At 33.0% G+C, this 24,243-nt stretch overlaps 2 protein-coding genes across 5 annotated transcripts; one reads left to right on the top strand and one right to left on the bottom strand.

Moving 5' to 3' along the window:
• Window positions 1–9: 9 nt before the first annotated feature.
• LOC101210128 (ubiquitin carboxyl-terminal hydrolase 14) lies at window positions 10–14,221 on the bottom strand. 4 transcript variants are annotated; one of them, XM_011654073.2, is made up of 20 exons: window positions 13,850–14,221; window positions 12,946–13,117; window positions 10,458–10,570; window positions 10,019–10,355; window positions 9,001–9,095; window positions 7,572–7,705; window positions 7,436–7,492; window positions 7,273–7,350; window positions 7,082–7,136; window positions 6,961–7,002; window positions 6,609–6,689; window positions 4,189–4,387; window positions 4,061–4,118; window positions 3,861–3,986; window positions 3,647–3,735; window positions 3,465–3,554; window positions 2,111–2,281; window positions 1,836–1,951; window positions 1,547–1,685; window positions 10–610 (listed from the first exon to the last, which is right to left on the bottom strand). In XM_011654073.2, the coding sequence occupies exons 1-20, from the start codon at window positions 13,943–13,945 to the stop codon at window positions 432–434; spliced, it is 2,427 nt and encodes an 808-aa protein (XP_011652375.1). In that variant the 5' UTR covers window positions 13,946–14,221; the 3' UTR covers window positions 10–431. The 4 variants fall into 4 exon arrangements, with proteins under 4 accessions (XP_011652375.1, XP_004146842.1, XP_011652376.1 ...); XM_004146794.3 differs by having other exon boundaries at window positions 406–610; window positions 3,861–3,983; window positions 13,850–14,220; XM_011654074.2 differs by lacking the exon at window positions 6,961–7,002 and having other exon boundaries at window positions 406–610.
• Window positions 14,222–16,586: 2,365 nt separating this feature from the next.
• LOC105435019 lies at window positions 16,587–18,103 on the top strand. The gene is made up of 2 exons (XM_011654072.2): window positions 16,587–17,294; window positions 17,380–18,103. Exons 1-2 carry the CDS (start codon window positions 17,040–17,042, stop codon window positions 17,923–17,925), a joined length of 801 nt encoding a protein of 266 aa, XP_011652374.1. The 5' UTR covers window positions 16,587–17,039; the 3' UTR covers window positions 17,926–18,103.
• The last annotated feature ends 6,140 nt before the right edge of the window (window positions 18,104–24,243 follow it).

Below are 24,243 nucleotides of genomic sequence, written 5' to 3'. Positions count from 1 at the left end.
CAAAAAAAGTATGAGCATGAGTTGTAGTTGGTTTTTCTTATTGTGGAACCATGGAAATAGTATATGACTTTAGGGTTATATTCAACTCTTCCTAATTTGGGTTTTTCCAAAAAATTGGAAAACAGAGGGAGAACCATGATGGCAACAATTGTATATAAAATTTCTTGTAGGGGAAAAGGGAGGCAGGGGGCACCCAATATTGAATAGTATCCATATTACAGCAATTAAACCACAGCCACCGTTTTTCACAAAATTTTGCATCGTAGTTAGAGGCATTGCACGGTTCAGTTCGGATCCATCATCGCACCAAAGCTGGGTGTATCTTTCAATTGAATGATCTTTTCCTTTTTCTCCCTCGCTCAGTTCTTACCATATTTGGGTGAATTTTCAAAAGCTTGTGTTTCCTTTTTTCTTGCAATGAAATCGGCTGACTACTCTTTGAGTCTTTCAAAGAAATACAAATATCCCATGTCCTTGGGGGGGTTAACTGAAACCCCGACTTTGTCGTCGTTGAAAATAACCCATCTACCATCTTTAAAGATGTGCGCAACATAGTGACCGCATTGAGTAGAAGTCCCAATGTGGCTTATTATTCCCATCAGTTTATATCCTGGAAAAACAGAACTCCAAAGATTTTAGTCAAGCATCAAAAAATATTGAGTAGAAATTCAACTGATCAGACTGGCCAACAAGAAGAAAATTGATTAGTAAAGTTGTTAAAAAGGTACGTCAGTGAGGCGAGCACAATGTATTGACCTAGAAACAAAAACTAAAATTCACTGAATAAAGGAAGAATACCCCTTTCAGTAGAGATAAACATTCACTATCATACAGGTGTGTAATGTGATAAAGTGGCATTAAAACTTACTCAGAATTTTCCACACACCAGAACAAATTTTTGGGAAATTTTTTCAAATAGAAAAACAGCTAAAAAATACCTACAAATATAGCAAAATTTCACTATCTATCAACGATCAAAATGATAGTAGTCGATCAATGTCTATTACTCATTATTTTATATTGATAACACTATATTCTTATCAAAAAGAAAAAATAAAATTTGATAAGACTTAATATTTTAGAGAAAAACTGCAAACAAAAAGAAAAAAAAAAAACAAGTATTAGCGAGAGAAAAGAAAAGAGGAAACAAAAATGTATGAGCCCTTTGCCTACGTTTATAGTTTCTAGAATTTTATGAAAAGAAACGAAAACGTTTTAATGATTAATTCAAATGTCCTTTCCTCTAATCTTTCTCTCCCTTTTGAAAGCATCACCCTCTTTCCACAAAGAACACGTTTCTCAGAATTAACTTATAAAGTGTGTGTACATAATTTCTTCTATTATGTTCAAATCTAAATTAGACAGAATATCGACCTCACGTTCATACAAATGTGATCATGGCATTAGATTTATCTTTCTAAAATTGTTTAAGAACTCGAAATCCTTAAAAGAAAATGAGTTATAGAAAAAATCACAGGAAAACACAGACAAAACCTAGAATATGATCAGGTGACATAGAAATAATTATCAAAAGTAAGAAACTAACTCTCTCCACCATCAGGTAGCCCGGTATCGAGGTTAGTTGGTGTGCTTGATGTAGTGGCGTCCAAAAAGTCTGGTTCTGATGATATAGAAGCTTCAGGATTGTTAAATATCCAATCTGTCGCTTTCTCAATGTCACCGCCCTACAATCAAAAGATGCAAGGAGAATCAAAACCCATATATGAACTACACGTTTCTTCTTTTTAGTTGTTTTCTCTCCTTTTCTCTTCTCCCTCTTTTAGACGTTCTTTTGCTGTGACGGACATGTGAGGTAAGTGAGCAGCAGTACTTACAGATGCCTTTAATGCTTTCTTAGCAATGGCTTCTTGAAAACCAAACTGAAGCAACATATCCACTTTTGTTTGATCAACAACAAAATCTGCCTTCTGGGAGATTGGGTCATTTATATCTACCAGAAAAATACAGGAATGACGAACATGTACAAATAACATCTTAAAACATAATTGCTGAAACAATAAAAACTGCAGATGTAATGTTCCACAAGGACATAATAGAAACAAAAGGAGAAGAATCTGATGTACATCAAAACAATATTATTAAAATATACCTGGATCATCCATGTGAGAAAGTAACCAATTCATAGCCTCTTCAACTCCAGCGTTTGAGGTATTAATGGCAGCTTTCTCACAGTGAAGATGGTTAAATCCCATTGACACAAGTTGAGCAACAATATCATCGTTGGCTGTAGGTCTATTTGACTGAAAGTCGTCCTCAGGACCTGACAATGCCAAAAAGTGAGCCCATAGACACAGTATATAACATAAAATTACCAACATAGAATCCCAGAAAATCTAAGAGGTTGTATTATAAAGAAGATGCAGACAGCGAAACATTATATTCAAAATTTTAAAAATTGACAGGATAGACACAAAGATCAAAACATACACATAGATTCCAATCCATATTTCCATGTATTATAAACTAAGGGTGTGTTTAAGATACATTCTCAAGTTTTTAATTAAAAAGATAAGTTATTTTGGAAAAAAAATTAGAATGTTTGGCAAACACTCATACTTTGAAGTGTATTTAAAACAATTTTGATCAAAACAGTTTAAACAAAAATGAGATTTTTTTAGGAAAAAGAACTTTTTTCTAAAGGCAATCCAAACGGACCTTAAATTGATAGGTAAGCTATAGGTATAAAATTTTATATTCAAAATGCAAAATTCTGCAGTCGTAAAGATGTAAATATCAAAAAGAAAAATTTACAAGAACACTGCATTCTTCAACAAAAAAGAAACACAAAACAAAAATTGTTTCTCACAGAGCTCCTTTATCAACACATTTTTTTTATACAAAACAAATTTCATTGGGTCTGAAATTTGAATTTACAAAAGAAGGACGAGATGCCCAAACTAACAGAGCAGAAGACTTCTCCTTTATGAGAAAGGTTATTCCCTTTTTTTTCATCATCTTGTTGGTGTTTCTTTTCATTAATTTATGTTCGTTTTTTTCTTCCCCATGGAGCATGGTTTTTCTTTTTCAAAAAACCCAGATATCTGCAAGTATCAATAGAAAAACTATGTTTCCTGATCATATTCGTTCGCTATCCATATCAAAACATGTCTCTTTTCTCATTCCCCCAGTTGCATATATATAAAAGTGGAAAAACAAACCCTTCTGATCATGTGCCTCGTTAAATGTATGAGTAAACATCTCTGTAATATTAAAATTTGCAAATACTGTTCCATGTTTCCAACTCAAGAGGCAGTTATGTACACAAATGCCTGCCTGCCCAATCTATGTTAACTGAAAATAACCTCTTTTTTTTGTAAAAAGACATTTCGTTTATTAATTAAAAACGACTGGAACATAAATCCATAAGTTAAACAAATATGACATATGGAAAGTAAGTTTAGGAAATAAGAGTAGAGACAGAAAACCAAGAAGAATCCACCTACCAGCCTCGGGTAAAAGCTCTTCCCCAGCCTGAGGTCCTTTACTACGCATTTGACTAAGATCAATGATGTCAGGGACATCGATATACACATCTAAGTGATACAACATCAGAAGGTTAAAACATAAGAAACAGAAAGACCATGCAAGGGAGAACAAAAAAATCAATGAAGATGCAAAGAAATACCTAGTTTTTTGGGCACCCAGCCCTCCCCCATAATAAATTTGCGCATATGCAAGACCAGGTAGTCTGGGAAGGAAGTTAATCTTGCAGTCCTGTAAAGTTATAGAGCAGGGTTGATGAAAATGCTCACTCACTTCTGCTCATGCCAACACTTCACTTAATTGTGGCAAAAAAAGGTAAATTTTAATTAATTCTCAAAAAATTGAAGAATGCTTACTTGATTGCTGTAGTCTTAGTTTGCAAGGCAGTGCTGTAAAAATCATGAATCTCCTCCGGAGATGAAAAGCTTGCAAGACATGCCTCTAGAGGTACTCTAGGCCGGACAATTTCATCAGTGCCTCTGCTAAACACATTATTCTTAGCAACAAACAATCAATGTGAAATGGTAAAAACATGCAAAAGAAGATTCCCACTTACAGTTCCTTCCCCTCTGAGATCCTTTGTGCCTTGAGCTTCTGGAAAGCTTCAACTTCATCTGAGATTTCAAACAATGGTGTCATTTGGTGATAGATCTTTATAAAGTAATAATGGCTAACCCATCTTACCTTTATTAGTTGCTTCATGTAATGGGATGTTCAGTGAGAGAATGTAATCGTGTCGTCTGTTATAAGCAACTTTTCCAGATGAACACACAATACGATCCTCAATACCAAATTTGAAGCTTCTTGCAGGATCACTTCCAAAACTCCCAGAATTTTGCCGCTCGACTTGGTCAAGAAAATGCAGGAAGAATTCCAAGGCATCCTGTAAGAATTTCATTAAATAATATGTAAAATAGACTAGCAGGTTGTGTGCATAACTAGATTCTCTGTATTGAAATGGTTTTCTCAACAGAACATCTACTTCTGTGGCCACTAGGCACAGACCGTGGTTTAGAAAACCTTTTTGACAATCCAAGCCTGAAAAGTGGATATATGGATTGAAGTAGTCCAGAGAAAACTTTGAGAGATTACAACGTAAGACAGCATCATAAATAAACAAGAACAAACTGGAAGACGTGATTCTTGTATCACCAATTAACCCAAAAGCTTAAGCTAATAGATCAAGGAAAATTTAATATTATATCATTCAATACTTTCCTTTCACTTGTTTCCATTTCAAAAAAAAAAAAACCTTCACTTGTAGGCTTTGTAATATAAAGACAACCCAAAATGTGGAAATCAATTTTAATTGAGGAGAAAATAACATTCTTGGGGCTTGAACACTGAATATCCTTGGACCACCTGCACCGATACCATCTTAAATAGCCCATTAACCCAAAAGCTTAAGCCAATGGGTGAAGTAAAATGTAATATTGATTTTGGATAAGGAAAGTAAATTTAGTATTATATCATTGATCAGTAATAATCATAACATATATAAATAGCGGGAAGTTGTACTTAGTTCTTCCAACATCGAGCCAAACTTACAGGTCTGCCCCAATATAGGTTGAGGGTTTTGCAGAAGGCTAATGAAATGTAATCCACGATCTCCAAGTTTCAAAGGTCTAACCAGTGCTCTAACATTGGTCTACCTCTTGCAAAGTAGTCATTGATTTCCACTTAATGCAAGAGTACCTAGCAAGCCATTTGGCCTTCAGATTATGAAGGAGTGGAGCGGGCTATTTCAGCTCACTCCATGTTTGCCCCAAGGATTATCATAATCCTAGGATTAGGACTATTCTACTTTTTTTCCTTATTTCTCCTATTTCTCACTATTCCTCTCTCCCCCACTATTCCTCTCCATCTCTCCTATATGTCACTATTCCTTACTTCTCCAAACATAGATTAAAATAACTCAAACTATAATAATCTGCACCCCAAACACAGAATAATAACCCACAAACTATTATAATAACTCATTCCCCGCCTCAAACACCCCCTTAGTCTTCTGACTCTTCCCTTCTACCGAGCATATTCACCTCTTTGTTCCCACATTTCAAGAACATCTCATTCACAAAGGATCAATAACGCAAATATGCCCCACAAACACTCTCTTTAGAGCTCCTTGTTAAAAATTAATTGAACATGTTTTAAGAAGATATGTTGTTATAGATGAATTAATTTAAGATAATTAACAAAGGTAAATAATGTGAGTTAATAAAGTATATTAACTAATTAAGTATGTGAGTTAATTACGTATCATTAACTTCCGTGATCTCGGAAACAATCCTCTTTTGTTGTTGGCATTCTTAATCCAAAAGATGATTCAAATATACCCGAGTCTTAAAGGAACGGTAAAATTGACAATAGGTAAGAAAATACATGAATCAATTAAAGATCCATGATTTTCCCTTCCCCCCCCAAGTCTACTTAAGCACATGTTAGATACTGACGGATTCAGTTTTAGCTCATATACCAAGAGAGTATAAGATCTATGTTTCATTATAACTCAAAAGAATTGATGTCAGTTACTAAGGAGTTTCTTTCATTACCCTTTATCTCTGATTCTTTTGATTGGAGCCCCCTATAGTAACTTGGTAGTTTCTTGTCCTTTTGTTTCAAGCTTTTTTTCTTTTCTTTTCTTTTACACAATGTGCCTGTATATTCATTTGTTACCTCTCCTTAGAGTTGGCTTCCTCGATAAACTATTATATATATATATATATATATATATAAATATAAATGGAAAAATAAAAACTCAAAAGTATTCATCGCATAAAGCAGCATTTAAAAAAGCACTCCCCAAAGGGCAACTAACTGCTAAGCCCAAGTCTTGTGGCTCGCCTTGTGCACAAAAGAAGATGTGCATTAGGCATACACCTACGTGAAACCCCAAGGCCCAAAGCCCTTGGCCTAAGGGATCTATCATAATTTTTTTAAAAGAGAATAATAATCAGAGGTTTTCCTTCTATACTAAATTATAAAAACTAAATAAAATCTACAGATCCAAAATACACTAATTGCAAAATTCAAAAAAAGCAAATAAATATTTTTCACTAAAATGAGCATTTTGAATGAATAATAAACTGACAATGCAAACATACCTGCTGTCTCATTGTAGAAAACTCAGGATGGCTAGCGGCAATAACTGCTTTGAACATTCGAGGGGGTATGCCTTCTTGTTTCTATGGTTGATGCACGCAAGTGGCAACAAAAAGACAAACAAGAAAAGCTTCACAAATATGTCCAAGAGTTCGAACTAGCAGTAAAGAACAGAAATTGCTAATGAACAAAGAGAGTGATTACTTGAACCTTGAGAACGAAATATAAAGTATGTGTGTGTGTGTGTATACAATTCCAAGGAATTAAAAGCAAAATAGTAAGTGCAGCAAGTACATTATCCAATTTCTGATCTTTAAAACAAAAAAATAAATTAACAGTTTGCCCAAAACTCACTGCATCTATTGCTGAGGAAGAAGAATTCAACTTGTCAAATTTCTGCAGGACGGATCAGAATGCAAATTAACCAACAGCAGAAATAATTGATTAGAGGGCTTGTTTGTCCTTAGTAACTTACCTCTGGTGAAGGAATTGAGTATTTTCCAGATAGCAAACCATGTGCCAGCTTTGTTCTGTACGAGCAAAAAGTAATTAGTATAAGTACATCATCATTCTTCATTCCCCCCCCCCCCCCCCCCCCAAGGAAGAACAGAGCAAAGAGAAATATAGTAGGCAAATATAAAAGCTTAAAAATTCCTAGCCACTTACAGCTGCATGTTAAGATCGACAGTTGGATCTGCAGGTGCAGTTTCAAAAGCCAATTTTAAACTCTGTTTTGCATAGAATCTGAAAGCATACCCAAACAAAAGTAGAATTAGGAAAACATACAACACAATTTTCTGTAATAAAACCAAGTAGATATTACAAGGACCTTTCACAGAATGAATGCGTTGAAAATACAACTTGCATTGTTGCTGCCAGGTAGCAGCTGCAAGAAAAAATACAACTGTGAGCAAAGAAAAATTTAGATGCACCAACTAAATAAACAGTCAACAATACATTGATACCTGTTTCCTAAATTAACAAGCCCAGTGTAACCTGGTCCAAAAACTGGTTCAACTTCCTGTCCACTTTCTTGTATCCGATTCCAATCAAAATTAGTGTTTTGGTCAAGCTCTCTTTCAGCAGTGGTCATTTCAGTCTGTAAAGGAAAATAGAAACTCCTTTCAACAAGATTGGACATATAGAAAAGAGAAGCAAGAACGGAAACTTAACATATAATTTTTCATTCAATTTTTAAGGAAATATTAAACCGTTTTCTAAGATCTAATTGCTTCACAACAAATACTAGTCAAATCCCTTGTGTTCATTGCACTCCAATTAAAAGATAGTAATAAAAGAAGAAAGAAAGCACCAAACAACAAAATTAATAAATATGTAAATAATATATAAATATAGATTTGATAAAGAAATGTTTACATTAAAGGCTCAACGCGACTGCTATGATCACCACAATGGCAAATCTAAATGGGGATAGAGGATATATATGTCAAGGTAGATAATCAATTCCTACCCTATACCAACTTTTATTTCCTACACATATTGAGTCTCTTAATGTGGGAGGGTGACCATCCAACAGAAGTTTAAATTCTAAATAGGTAATAGCGACTACTGCCCACATGAGTTTAGGAGCTTAAATCCTAAAATAGCTCAAATCTGACTCCCACTAAATTGGCTGGCCTCCACAAGATTAGGTGAATTGTCTTTAGCATGCGGCTCATAACCAGTCCAAAAAAGAGTAGGAATAAAGCTCACGACAATTCCAAGTAAAGGTGGACCAAAATCAGAGCAACAATCCCATTTGGGATGAGGCCTCCAATCAACTATCTCGTGCCATGATCACAATAGTCCACGTTCTGCAAAATAATAAATTTTTAAACCCAAGTCCTCACACTCAACTCTCACTTTCTCTCCCCCTCCCTCTAAGAACCTTAACCATCCCCACTTGTCACTACTCCTTTGATGTCCATGTCATGCTCTCTCTGGCTGCTTATTCTATAATCTTCTGACACTGAGTGTGACGCTCGTCTTTGTAATCTGCTTTCATGCCGTTTAATGAAGTTTATGACTATTGTAAAAAAAAACATTTCTGTTACGCAATTACATTAGATATTTCTACTATAGACTAAGATTTGCCTCATTTTAGATGGAAAGCTGATGACAAGTTATTAACCACAATAAGGTACAAACTCTAAGTAAAAACCATTATTAAATTCCTGTCCTAAATAAATTGTGGATCCATTGCAAAGTGCAGATAAAAAACCACATCATAAGATCAAGATATGCACTGCAACTCTTCAAATATAGTTTACAGTACACCACAACAAATAATTTTCAATCCAAATTAAAAGTATCCAGTTTCCATTTGTTGCCACATCTAAGCTCCATGAAAAAATTAAACAAACCACTCAAGCAGTCTGTGAGAGAATATATAACCTTCTGCAATGATGAAAAGTCAATGCCAAAGAAAGCAAGATGTTGTCCTAGAATTGGGTCCAACACACTATCATCCTCGGGATAAGAGTAAACATCTGAGCTGCCACAAAAATATTACCCATAATTAAAATTTGAACATGTATCAGCCGAGATAAAAGATCAAAAGTGGGTGAAAGACACAACTACTTGCTTCCAAAAACTCCAATTCGTTAAGGAAAACAACCATAACACTGCCTTCGCAATAAACCAATGGAAACAACCCTAAACGTTATTCTAAAAGGAAGCTTTACTACCATTACAATCACTAATAATGAATAGATTCTGCATATTGCAAAAATAGAAATAAAAGTTCTGCTTTCTTGTGTAATGTAGTCCATCTACGGTGATCCTCACAAAATACAAGCCACCACCTAATGGTGCAACTCATTTGTTTCCTAGGGAAATTCTCAATACTTCTTTGATAACAGGGCTTTAATCATGTTTCTTGCCTGGCCAATTCCCAAATCCACACAATCAAAGGAGACTTGGAAACTATATGCTATCTGACACATCTCCAAGACAAATGAAAATTATTTTTCACTCTATTTCAAGATTCTAATGCTGCTACTCACCACACAAAGAATGAAGGAAAAACATATACCAGGATAATGAAAAGGCAGAAAACTCATTTTATATCCCTAATCCCCATATACAGTAGACTCTCCCCCCTACCCTCTCCCCTCCCCAAAAAAGTTATTTTAAAGAACAATTATAGGTGTGAAAGGTAGCTCATTTGCATCAACTAATTCTTATAGAACAAGTGGTTAACCCTGCAATATTTGGTCCCAACAAGCTAGTAGGAAACTAGCAACTTGGGTTATACTTGTAAAGCCATATATAGGAAATCTTTTATTCTTCCATGGTTCTTCTGACCATATTTTAGTATCCTTCCATTTCTCTCCCCATTTCAGGTGAATGATTTAATCTTTATTGAAAAGTAAGTGAATAAATTTATCAAACAAAAGCAGCAAAACATTACCTGCCGCTTCAAGGTCAGCTGTGATCGTCCCTAGCTTAACAGCAAGAGGATAGCCTGTCTCTTTGTAGTGCCCAACAGCATGGTTGTTACCTCCTGTCCCATCCCAATTTCTTCTCCCACAAAGGATCATTCCATCAGTTAAATTGAGCCACAGATTCTCAGTTTTATCACATTTTGAACACTTCCACCCAGAAGGAGGAACTATAACACCATTGTCAATCTGCTGCAGATTCATCGCATATGAACTAATCTGCTTCTTATCAGCTGTCCATGCTGCAAGTTGCTCTTTTCTTTCAGCGCCCTCAGCCAATAAGACAGCATCAACTGCTAACCTTACCTGCAATTATAGCATAAGCCTGGGTTTCAAATATATATATTTTTTTAAAAAAAAAAGGTTTTCTTCTCCGGATAAGAGATAGGAGTGGAGAAGGACTTTCACCTTCTCTGGCAGCTCCACAGAAGGAAATGGAAGAGTTGCATAGTTAGGCAGTATCACAATACTATAAGTTTCATCATATTCAGGTTCATTGTTATCAAACCCACCATCAACTCCTGAAGAAAAATAACAATATGGATCACAAGGATTGAATAGCTGTTCCCAGATTAGACATTATCTGGAAGTTTCATAACATGCATTCTTGGTGGTGTAGTAGAGAATATTATTTCAGTAAAAGTACTTTATCCTGATTACTACTCATGAGAACAAAACTATGGAATTAACTGAAGAGAGCAGAATGCTAAAATAAATTGATTCAATTTATTGACCAAGATAGGTTTCATAACAGAAACTAAATTTTGAAAGCTTGGAACGTGAAGATAACAGTTCCTTTATTCCAATTACCACCATAATTAATCAAATATACAAGCAAAGAAACTAGTTATGCCATACTGAAACATTTGCATGAATGGAAAACAATCATCTCATAAAATATGAGTCACAAATAATTTTTTCAAAAAAAAAAGTAATGCTCTAATTTGTAAAGAAAAAAGAACAAATTAATTCAGCAAAGAGTAACGGAATGATAAAACAACAATTTGGAATAGGAAGCGCAAAGGACTCCTGTAGCAGAGATTATAAAAAATGGATTTTCTTGAAGAAGGAAGAAAAGAACAGAGGAAAAAAAAAATCAAATGGAGCCAGCAGTCCATCAATGGGTAAAGGGAGAAAGAAGAAAGAGGAAAAAAAAGAAGGAAAAAAATATAATAAATATTTTTAATTAAAAATATGTCACATAGCTGTAGACCCACCAAATGTGTAACTTATCCTAGATTTTACATCAATTTGTTGAAATGGAAATACAGTAAATTTTCTCATGGAAAAAAGACGCCCTCCATTGGGTAAAAAGCACACAGGACTCCTACCGTATAGAATAGTTACAAAAAGTCTTTTTTTTCTTGAAAGAAATAGTTCAAAAAAAATTTGAAAAAGGGCACCCAAAGAAAATACCACACTTGACCGTATAGCAAACCTCACCCTGGGGATTTCAACCTCACGTAAAATGTTATATTTCCCCAATGTGAGGTGTTCCATAAAATAGTAAAAACAATTGCACACCATAATATCCATCACTTGACATCAAGATGAACATAGTTCAACTGACATAAACTTACTGTCACTCTCGAGCTCAAAGAGTCGATCCCCCAGAAAGAGGATGAAGGAAGCCACCTAGTTTAATTGGAAACTTAAATAACCATGGAACAAAGATGGTTCATGGTTGGGAAATTTAAAAAAAAAATTATGGGACATTTTTTGGTTAAATGGCTAGGGCCTAGGGCAATTTCCACCTTTTTCCCACAAGCTAACTGGGGAGCTTTTTGCAATCTCTTCAATTAGATTCCTTTGTACAGGTGGAAATATTTCATATCATTAATGAAATATTTCCAATAAGATAAATAAATAAAATAAGAAAAAATCACTAGAATGGGACTTTGCAGTGCAAATATGATCATAAAAAGCATCTCCATGACAAAGAACAGCCTTGCCTGGTTTGCATGTATGGAGTAAAATATGTTTATCAGAGCAGCAGGAAAAACATATCCAAACTTATGATGGTGATGGAGGTTAGAAATGGTGCAAGAACTACTTTGGGAAGATAACAAGGTTGAGCACCCACTTAAAATTTTATTTCAATGTGCACTTGGATAAAAGTCCTTGGTAAGAAACCACGGTGATGGTTGATGGAAATCAGAATCAAAGGTCTAGCTGAGCAAGAGTTTAAACATAACCAACTGAAATTACAAATTAGAAATAATGATTTTAACAAAATAAAAAAGTTCAGATGCTCAACAATTCCAAAAGTTACTCTTTCAAGCCTTTCTTTTCACTTTTGAAGGTAAGATTTGTCTCCAGTTCGAAATCACAAAGGGTTGTACGGTGACACAAGTTTTTTTGGAAAAAAACTGTGGGCACTAAAATAGGGAAATATAGCACAGGAGGTGAATCCGAGAATCCCAAGGCCCTTGCGAGAACATGCAGGGCCTTTTTATCATCATCCAAGTACACTAGACAAACAATCTTGCAATGATTCATATTTCAAAATCTCTCCTGGAGTAATTGTGATGTAAGTTCCTATAGTTTGGTCTTTGGCTACCTTTTTTGTACTTCTCATACAATTAATGCAACATTCTATCTTACAAAAATATTGTCTATATATATCAATAATACTACATTTCCTTAACTAAATTTACATGGAGGAAGGTTCTCAAATACTCCTATTTCTACATATAAGTAAAAGTAAGTCAAACCATCAACTTATTAAAGCACCAATGATGCTATTGGGAGAAACAACTAATTAGAGTACCAACAACATTATTGGGAGTAAATAAGAAAAATACTGCTATAAAAATTGGGTATGTACCCCAAACACATAAGAAAAGTGGCCAGTTGAGGACGGATAAAATGAGATTAATCAAAGTTGTAAAAGTACCTATAGCTAAGAGAGTAGGTTTCTTTGAAGGCCTGTCTTCAGGAACCAACTTCTTTCTTTGCTTTATGTGTAAATACACAGGATTTCCAGTCCTCTCATAGTTCCAACCTACATAATCCTTCCCAAATGCTAGAAATGTATTCAAATCAATGAACAAACCACCTTCTGACCTCTGAAACTCGAAAGGAAAAAAATCATCAGACAGTGTCATAAAAGAACAGCTTCCACTTATATTCAACAAGAGAGAGAGAGATTGAAGACATCATAAAATCATATGGAATGAATGTTGTTGCTTTTGAATAACCAATATGCAGACAAACGCATAGAAGAGCCCCAGGGAGGTAGTCAAGTTGAATGTTACTGAGTGAACATTTTCATACACGTGAAAATTTGAATTTCATTTATAATCCTTGGTGTGCATATCGTTTTTTTCTACTGAAGCTACAAAACCTACGGAATAATGTTAGGTTGAACATGTTCTTGAATCTTAGCTGGGTATTTCATGGGCAAACTAGTAATGTTCTTGATCACGCTTTATTTTTATTTTTTTTCATCTTTTGTCCAAGTGAAGAAATGAGTGAATTACATTACATGGACCTATCTCCAAACAATCAATAATTACAAAGAACATAAATGCAGGCACAGGCAGAAAGAAATAAAGATGGTGTGAGCATAAAAAGATAGAGATTATAGGAATTGAGAAGAGGAAATAAGCAAGCATATAAACGAAAAGACAATACCAGGACTCACTACTTCCTTGACATACACTAACATTTCTAAGAAAAACAGTTTTCAACCAATCACTCAGCGATTACAGAGTATGTAAGTAGAAAACATCAGAATTCCAGAAGAAGAAAACAAATAGAAATTACGGCGAAAGAAACAAGAAGGTAGAAGAAAATACGGGAGTGTCGAAGGACAAGCAGCATTCCTGCTTGTAGATGCGATTGGTAGGTTCGGGAATGCGAACGCGGGAGAGATTAGATCGAAGCAAGTCCATGGGGTGGGTGATTGGAAAGAAGTGGGAAATGGATGATTGAGAGAAGGAAAGAAGAAGAAGAAGAAGAAGAAGAATGATATTTGTTTGGTTGTTTTCCTTTTGCCCTAAGGAGAAAGAAAGCAAAGTGAAGAGATTCTTGCTCTCAGTGGGAGTAAGGAGGGGAAATGATGAGGAGCAAAGCTGTTTTTATATACGCCGCGATTTTTCCATTTTCTGTCTCCTCCTTTTCGTTTCTTATTCTACTAATCCAAGAAGGAAGACGGATACACGCAAGAGAAAGCATAGCAACGACAACCCAAAAAATGGTTTAAATATTAATATATAATTCATTTATCTATTAAAATCTTAAAACTAATCTCATGTTTATCCCAAATAAATCCATCTTAATCATTTAATTACATTTCCAGTTCTTTATCTCATTATATTTAATTTACGTTTTTCAGTTTTATGACACCTTAACTCACCTTAAACAAAACCTCCAATTCCACAATACCAAGAATTACATGGTATTGTACTCGTTTGTTTATGCAACAATCCTTCATGGATGTATCGTGTTGGGCTCTAAGTGAGCGACTTAATGAACGACTAGAATAAGATGATGCGATAAAAGATGCAATTCTTACATATGTCTTGCTAATTTTCTAATGATATGTATGTAATATAAGTTTTCTTCTCTACCGTCCAAGTGTAAGTGAATGGAGTTTTCTTGGTAAGTCTGGGGTCGAACTTAGAGAATTAGTGTTCCTATCAAATCTCTCGTGTAGCTAATCGGATGCGGTATGCTCTATACAATATTAATTATGCATAATATTTTTGTCCTAATTATATACATTAAGATGCAATTAGTGTATGAAAATGTGAACTCATGAGGCCGTCATGATAAGAAATAATACTTAATTAACTAATTGCAATGTATTATGCATTGATATCTCGAGGCGATATAAAGCATCTATTAACTTCAAAATTCAGGCGAATATCCTGTCGGTGCCTTCGCCATACTTACTCGCCTCTCGGAATCCAAATACTTAAAAGTTAAGCTATGGTTTGTATCTAATTAGTTTGTATGTTTCACAAGTAATCTATCAAAATTTAAGGTGGGCAGCATTTTTTGTGTTTTCGCCGCACACGTTAACATTTATGCAACTTATGCAAATGATGAATTCGGTGATGGGATTGTACTGCTAAAATCTCTTTGTCGCTTTCTTAGTTAAATATGGGTTCTCATTTATCAACTGATTACTACCTATGCAATTGTCTTTTCTTGTTAATAAACAAGGCTTGATTTTCGTGTTTAGCTAAACAAAACTTACAATACATACATCCAGATTCTCTAATATCAATAACATTTTACGTTGTTTAGAAACTAATGAAATGCAGTGAAAATGGATAGTAACAAAGAAATGGAAGAATGGTAGAAGAAATGTATTAATATTATAATCATAACTTTAGGTCTTTCGGCCATAGAGTGCATCTTACAACTTAATACAAGACAAACACATAATGGAATACATAGAAGTGAGTCGAGCCTCAAACTAAGATTTCTCATACTCTTCGATATGATTTTTGCTTGTTGTGATGAGGAAAATGGTAGAGGGAAGAATTCTCTCTTTTTGTTCTAAGCTCTCACCTAAAACCTAAGACAAAAATGATGAAATGCATAGTGAGCTTGCTCTCCGGGATCCAAATTCGAACACATTGCTCTGAAGTAAATGCCTCTACTTATAGGCCGGGAGTGATGTTTACATAACATTTCGCACCTTATTAATGCTTATGATAAAGTTGTATCAGCACCGCGCAGATGTTCTTTTGTCCTTTTTTGACATTTGCACCAACCACATTTTGTCTTCTAGTGCTTCAGATCACCTAGCTTGTTGTGATCGTCGCCTTGTTGGTTGTGTGCGTCTCCTTGCCCAACGTTTTATCACTAGGTTTTACTTCTTTTTGCCTAAAATCCTACTATAAGACAAGTAAAACGCAATAAAATATGGATAAAGTTCTTTTACATTATGCAATACACAAGTTAGAAAAATCTTCTACTTTTTTCTCGCATTTTCTTTCAATCTTATGTGATAAAACTTCATTATTTTACATAAAATGCTACAATAACTTTATTTATACAAGTTATCATACTGTTACCGTTACTGTTATGATGTGTAACCTTATTCATATACTATAGATCGTTTAGGTTATATACTCGAACTTGATCCACATTTATATCTCTATATAAAGTTCAAGTTTACTCAATACAACCTCTATTCAGTTTCATTAATACAATTTTAAGTTACAAACTACAAGTTTTATGACATAAATTCCAACAAAACTTTACAACAAAAAAAAACAAACTTGCTAACTTGAATATAAACAAGAATTCCAATAACAGACATTCTAAACATATTAACTTTTTAGACTTTAAAACAACTTAGCGAATAGTTTGGACTTTTCAAGTTTTTTAGTTATATCAACTTGTATACAAAATTTTATAAATAAATATTCTAAAGTACCATGTATGTGTTCCAAAATCAATTTAATTACGTATAACAAGTGAACGACGTAACTATATTAAGAAAAATTGTAAAAGAGGTAAAACATTTGATAAAATATTTACATTTCATACAAAAATCAAAGTATAAATTTTGTGTGTGTTGGAGTGGTTTTGTTCGGTATAGGGCGTAAATAATTTATCAAAATTTTATATTTTTAAAAAGTCCACGACCATTAATTACTCATTTAACAAAATTTTAGTTAAAATATATAATTAGTTATCCATTAAAAATATATACTATTTATCCAAAATCCAAAGAAAAAAAAGAAAAGAAAAGAAAAGACTTGCATTGTTAATTGAAGAGCTGAGAGCTTTTAACGGTGAAACCAAACGAAGTGCTCCCTATATCATCGCCAACCCTCAGCCCTCCAAATCTTAAACGCCGCCCATTCATCTCCTCCATCAACACAAATCAAATGATCTCTTCAACTTCAGATTCTCCATTTTTTGTTTCTCATCAGATTCTCATTTTCCAATTCTTTCATTTATCGCCTTGCTAAATCCGTGCAAACCCCGATCCCCATAGTTTCCATTTTCAAATTCTATTGTCCAATGGACGCCATTGCTACACCCAAATTGAAGAAGAAAAACAAATTGTTTCCCTGTTTTCGATCGGCAGCTTCCGGCGGTGGCCATGTCAAAGTTCGATCTAAGGACGGTTCAGAGGACGTTTTTCCGTTTATAACGGTCGATGAGAACGTGCGGCCGTTGTATGGAGGCGATGGAGATTCCGGTCACCGTAAAAAGAAAGGCAGTGCCGGTGCTTTTTCACGGGCACTTAAGGCTGTCTTATTCGGAACTTCATTGGTTTGTTGGCCGATCTAAAAATTTTCCTTCTCTGTTATTCTTCTTCTACGATTAATTTTCTTAGATTTTGCTGGATGGATTGCAGGCGAAGAAGATCAGAAAAAGGAAAGAAAAAGAAAACCAAAATTCGAAGAAGGAGATCAATCAAAGGCATCAAGCTCCGTCTTCAATTGGAAATAACAGATCAAGAACTGCTTCGGATAATCTAAACTTTTACCGCAACTCTTCTACTCGCTCTTCGCGTACTTCGGCCCCATTTTCATCCTCCTCCTTCTGCAGTTCGTCTCCTGCCTCATCGGAGATGAGCGAAATATCATTCCGATTTTATCCAAATGGATCGAATCGACTGTTGAGACAAATTAATTTGAAAAAAATCTTCAGCGGTTGGTTTGTGCTAGTGGTATGTCTGTTAAACTTGGTACTATGGGGAAAATTGGGAGCTATAATGTGTACTTCGGTTTGGATACTGTGTTTGTACCGACGGAGGATGGGATTGAAGAAAGGGAGTGCGGTGGGGACGAGTTCGGGGGAGTATTCCAAGAGAAGAATCGGGATGGAAGGATTTTTGAAGAGAGATCGTTCAAGCGCTCAGAATTCAATGTTACGCATTGATTCATCCAACTGTGCTTAAAAGGCGCCAAACATAATTTTCCGAAATAAATAAAATGGTTAGCACAAACTTATAAATTTGTACATTCATTACATTATTTTATTTATTATTATTTATCCATCACAATGTAAATGTAAATTTGTATGATATATATGATATTTGAACCATAATTATAGTTGACATGGTTGGGTTTAACTATTTTGACACAATTTGTAATATCATAATCTAAATATATTATATTTTCTTTTATCATCAACACACTCTCCTCTTTTTTACACAATTTGGATTGGTTTTTTTAGGCTAACAGTCACAATCAAAAAAATATTTTTTGCAATTTTGAAAAATGGAAGTGAGGTTAACTCTATTATTATAATTTTTTTTCTTTTGCTATTTTTACTATTTTTACAGACTCTTCCTTACTATATTCATATATATATATATGTTAAGTGAAAAAAGTATAAAAATAGCAAATTTGACCAAATATTTACAAATTATAACAAAACTTCAGGTTATTCAATAACAAATGTTTGATAGACGTTCATAAGTATCATTGATAGTCAGTAATACAATATATATGTAATGAATTATAAAAATAAATTGTTAATCAATTGATTTGAAACCTAAAAATATGAAAATCTAGTATTAATTGGAGGCATAAATCTAAGGAATGTTAGTATAATTTTATCTCAACCCAAAAATAAAAAATTTAGTTAAGGTTTTTCAAAACTAAATGTTTGTAAATAGACCGTATCCATGAATCTATGATATCCTGCATCATTTTTAATCTATACAAATACACTCCATCTATTGAAAAAGAATTTTCCTCTATAAAGAACTATAACCGATAAAAATAAAATAAAATAGTGTTTATAGGACGGTTTTACCATTAATCTTAATATTTTATAAACTTGTTATTTTTTCAATTTATTATCTAATATTTTGTTATTCTCACCATTATCTCAAACAATTCAATTCCACAAAATTTTAAAAGTCGCGTGTTTTTTTGTTTTTTATAATATCAGCTTTTTTCGTATTTGTTTCTGAATTAAAATATTTTACTGTTTTTGTTTGATTTTAATACAAATTTAATCTGACTGGTTTTTTTAGAAAAATTTGTAACGTTTGATTTTTTTTAATCTTTTAAGTTGATTTTTAATATTTTTAATGGAGAAATGTAAAATTTTGATTCACTTTTAATACAAAATTAGTAATTGTAATTTCGTAAATCTGACAAAATTCTAAAATATTTACTAGTCGGAGAATATATAAAATAAAATAAGATCAGTACATGTATCATGATCTACTAAGCATTTATCATGAACTACTTGATCGTGTATCATAAACTACACATGATTGTATATCATCATCTACACGATCGTTTATTATGACTTTTTCAAAACTATCGTTTATTATGACTTTTTCAAAACTATCGTTTATCATGAACTTAGCAATTGTGTGTTATGAAGTACATCATCAAATATAATTTTCTACACAATTGCATATCATGATTGTTTAGAATAAAAATTACGCATACACTTGTGGTCAATTAATTACGTGTTGACTGAGATATTTTTTGTATTTTATAATGTGAGCTTGTGAGATTTTTCCGCTTTAAAAAATTGTTTTATACAATATAAATATTTTGTCGATTCATTATATTTTAAAATATTTTATCGATTTGTTATATTTTTGAAAAATGGTAGTTACTAATTTGTGTGGAGTATTTTTTTTTTCTTTTTCTTTTTTTAGTTTTTATGATATTTAAATGGCCTTAAAGGGTTTGATAATTTTGCTTTTTTTAAGTACGTTTCTGTTTTTAAATACCCCTAGCCTATTATTATAATACTGAATTTTCTTAGAATTGTTTTTAGTTTAAGAAGATTACTGTTTTTGTTCATTTTAAAACAAAATTAATTTGGGTGTTTTTTTAAAAAAAACTTGAATGATATTTTGTTTTTTATTATTTAAGTTTGATGTTTATTGTTTTTTAATACAAGAAGTTTAGAATTTGTTTGTTTTTTATAAAAATTAATAATTTTAGTTGGTTTTTGAAGAGTAAGGGTGTAATAACCAACTTCTTATGTGAGAAACAAAAATGTTTGAAAGAGAGGGAAAATGGACTATTTACACTGTATATGATAAAATCACCAAACTATCTAAAATAGGATTCATTTATGTAATACACACTTTCACGATGGCATGCAGCCAAAGGTCTGCTTCCTACTCACCTCCACATAATATTTTTTTGCTTTATTTTCTAAATAAGTCATATAAATACAACTTTGGAAGCACTAGGTCGCCTAAACTCAATTATTCCAACTTAATACTCTTTTCTATTTTCAAACAATCAAGTCAACACATTCAGCTTCAATTTATTATTATAAAAAATTAGATTACACTTTACACAGGCTATATGTAGTGATGTAAAACAATAATAATAATAAATACTTTTCTAGTAGTGAATTAAGGTTTAACCTACACTCGTTGAATTAAGATTTTTTAGTAGTGAATCGATATTATTTATTGGGAATGTTATTTCTACATATTTGTAGTCTATAGGAGATTGGAGCATGGAGGAGTTTTTGTCCGGCAACAAAGTTCTTTCTTTTTTCTTCAATTATTACAGCTGCTACGGCTATTATTATATAGTTTTTTTTTTCTACAATGAGTTGAGGGATTTAACTTATGACCTACAGATTGATATATGTTACGAACCCTTGGCGTCAGGCAAGCAATACTCAGGTATATTGTTATATCTTTATATATTTGGTGTTTGGGCCCTTGTAAGTTGTAACTGGAGTGTAGGAGAGATACTTGTTGAGTGTGAATTATAAGAATTTAATAGGGAGAATACAAGATTCCATTTCCATATACCCAATATTCTTAACCAACAGATGCTTCTTCTGCAACTATTTAACCCAATATTTCCATTAGTTGATTGACTTCATGTGTTGAACTGAACACCCTAAGACTTTGGTGGCTGGATATATTGGACTTGTTAATGAAGTGACATGCATGTCGACTCACTTAAGCACTTACTTAAAAGACACGAAGTGGTCCTTATAAGTTGGAAACAGTTTATTTCATATATTTCTTTTGTATAAATTATTAACAGCACTCGTAAGGCAGCTGGCTCCTACCATTATAAAACGCCACGCATTAGCTCTCATTTTGGTTTTTGTATATTACAAACTTAATTGGGAAAAGAGAAAGAAGAAGAATGTTGGGTCAGTGTGCTTTAACTGTGGCGGTTTGGTTTAGACAGACGTACGGTGGAGTGAGGCGGAGCTTGGAAGTGGTGGCGGAGATGGTGGAGGAGAGGAAAGAAATGATTATTGGATTCTGTTTATCGTCGGCAATAGGAATAGCGACAGTGTCTGTTCAAACCAAAACCAAGCTTCCAAATTCATTTCAGTTTCTATCCATTGCTGTTTTGATTTGTTTTTTGTCTGTTGGATTTGCAAGGATGATCAGCTCCATTTTCAAAACACTCTCAAAGATCCTGTATTGTTTTGGTGGTTTCTTATGTGCCACATGCTGTTTCATTGCTACAGCCATCCCATATGACACACATTTTCATATCATTGTTATTGTTCTTTACTCAATCTTTTGTATCATCTTCGTCATGCTCATCTCCATCACTCACAACCCTTCTTCACCTTCCTCCTCCCATACCCTTCCTCTCTAAATTGACAGACCATATCTGTATCAAACCAAATTTAATTTAGTAAGTTTCTTCCTCCTATAATAATGCATTTTTTTCTTCTTTTTATTTCTTAGGGGAGCTTTTAAATGAGAATCTTAGGGAACTTATTCTAATTTTAAAAAACATATATTTTTCTATATTTGATACTATTATATATACAAATATTACATTGTTCTTTCTTTTTAGACAAAAAATATTTAAATGAGTGATCTAACTAACTTGAACCAATCTAAACCAACAAACACTTTTAACTTGGTGACTCTGTCTTGGTTGCATTCATTATCAACCCAACAAACACTTTTAACTGCATTTTGTCGTACTATAATGCATATTTTTTTCTTTCTATTTCATTTCCTGGAAGCTCCCATTGGATGGCCTTATATTGATGCAACCATACATTCAGCTCTAAAGTTTACATATGTGCATGTGTTAACTAATATATGAAGAGTAGGTTATAATATACTATACATATTCCCTTTCAATTTTTCATTATTTGATTTATTATGTGCAGGAAGGTAAGATCAGAGAAAAGCTTCAAGAATAGCGTCATAGATCTTACGCTCCATCTCGTGATGTTAGAAGATGATGATGGAGGTTTTATTATTTTGTTTTTTTCAGAATAATAATTGTGGGGGGTTTTGGAAGAATCGTATATTATATATTATATATAATATATATATAATATGTGCAGTTTTCTTTATATTTTTCTTATTTTTCTCTAAGAAATTAAATAATCAATCTGAAGAAAAATTACTTTTTGGTAATGTCAGGTCACCATTTAGAATTTTTATTTTTTTATTTTTAACAATTAAATTCTACATTCACTTAGCCCTATATGCGTTGAACTAAGGAAAGGCATGAATTACATTATGAAACTACTATATGGAAAGAAAGTCATCAATGAAAAAATATTTTTTAGAAACAAAACCAATTCATGCCTTTTCTTCAACATTAACCTAAACCAACACACAAGCATAACTAATCCAACTTAATCCCTATAGTTTAGATTAACAATAAACTATTTGGTATTAATTATTATATTTGCTAATATAGTAAGTCTTTAGAAATATGAGCGGTTGGAATAAATGGTTATTAGAATAAATTATTATTGTTTGTGTTTCTTCATGAATGGATGTGTTTTCATGAAAACTAATAACTTTTCAAATGGTCACGAATAAGTCTATAAATAAAGTCATTTTCTATTTGGTAGAAAAAAACTCATCTTTTCCATTATCCACGGTCTTGACATTCGATTGATTCACTGAGTTTCATTCGTTGATCTTTTAGACGAGGTGCTACTTTTAGAAGAAACTTGATATGTTCTATCTTGTGAGACAATTATTCTCAAAACCCAAACACTAGAGTGAGTAAATTTGTTTTAAGAAGACAACTTGAATTTGTTGGGTTCAAATCTATAAGATATAAATATAATTCTATTTCTTGTGATGACAATATCGATAACAATCTTAAGACAGTTTTATCTTTTATGATAATATTGAAAACCCCATTAGCTTCAAATTACTAAAATTGAGAAAATATTCATATATCGTTTCGTCCTTGAGTCATGTTGATTTTGTTGTAGAACCTCATTCATATATATATATATATTATTCCACAAAAAGGGTGTTTGTGTGCCAATCATCAAAATTATTGTTAGTTTTCCTTCACTAATTAGATTTGCATTTGATTCTAAAATTTAGTGGACGGTTATTGTTGTGATTTATGTGCTAAAACTCGTAGATAAAAATAAATAAGGGATGTAACTAACTCGAATCCAATCCAACCAATGAGCCCTCTCATTAACGTGGGGTGGCCTTATTTTGGTTGCATCCATTCTCAAACCAACAACCACATTTTTTCATCCTAGAATGCATCGATCTTCTTTTCTTTCCATTTCATTTCTTGGAAGCTCCCATGGGATGGCTTTACATTGATGCAACCATACTATCCAGCTCTAAATTTTATATATATATATATATATATATATATGTGCATGTGTTGAATAATATAGGAAGAGTACGATTTATAAGATATTATATATTACCCTTTCGGTTTACAATATTTGATTCATGTATCGTTTGAATTTATTATGTGCAGGGTCAAGTAAGAAGAGCTTCAAGAATAACATCATAGAGATCTTACGCTCCATCTCCTGAAGTTAGAAGACCATGCATGATGTAGAAGTTTTACTATTTTGTGTTGTTTTTTTCTTCAGAATATTAATTGTGAAGAATCGTGTGTGTATATATATACATAACATGTGCATGTTGTTTATGCCAGTTTTCCATATATTTACTTATTTTTCTCTAAGAAATTAAACGAGTCACTCCAAATAAAAATAAAATTATTGCTTTTGGTAATGTCAATCTTTTTCTCAAAACGAAGGCCACCCTTCATATTTTCCTTTTAAATTCAACGTCGAACTCAAGAAAGGCGTGCATTAAATCATGATCCACTATATTGAAAGAACGTCTTCCATGAAAAAATACTTTTTAAAAACAAAACCAATTCATGTCTTTTCTTCAACATTGGCCTAAGCCAACCTAAAAACAAAACTAATCCAACTTGTTTAGATTATAATTAGATTAACATAAGGATTAACGATAGATTATTTGGTACTTAATTATATTTTC

The sequence above is a fragment of the Cucumis sativus genome, chromosome 3, assembly GCF_000004075.3.
Source record: "Cucumis sativus cultivar 9930 chromosome 3, Cucumber_9930_V3, whole genome shotgun sequence".
NCBI classification, from domain to species: domain Eukaryota; kingdom Viridiplantae; phylum Streptophyta; class Magnoliopsida; order Cucurbitales; family Cucurbitaceae; genus Cucumis; species Cucumis sativus.
The sequence above is the reverse complement of the archived record's forward strand: the minus strand, read 5'-3'. Positions and strand labels throughout refer to the sequence as shown.

What these genes read in the sequence shown, in the direction of transcription:
- LOC101210128 (XM_011654073.2), bottom strand. Translation starts at nt 13,945, where the DNA reads ATGGACTTGCTTCGATCTAATCTCTCCCGCGTTCGCATTCCCGAACCT. An exon ending in AGCTGACCTTGAAGCGGCAG is followed by an intron (nt 9,096 to 10,018) that starts GTAATGTTTTGC and finishes GTGGCAGCTCAG; the next exon opens with ATGTTTACTCTTATCCCGAG. An exon ending in ACTCAATTCCTTCACCAGAG is followed by an intron (nt 7,003 to 7,081) that starts GTAAGTTACTAA and finishes TCCGTCCTGCAG; the next exon opens with AAATTTGACAAGTTGAATTC.
- LOC105435019 (XM_011654072.2), top strand. Translation starts at nt 17,040, where the DNA reads ATGGACGCCATTGCTACACCCAAATTGAAGAAGAAAAACAAATTGTTT. An exon ending in TCTTATTCGGAACTTCATTG is followed by an intron (nt 17,295 to 17,379) that starts GTTTGTTGGCCG and finishes GATGGATTGCAG; the next exon opens with GCGAAGAAGATCAGAAAAAG.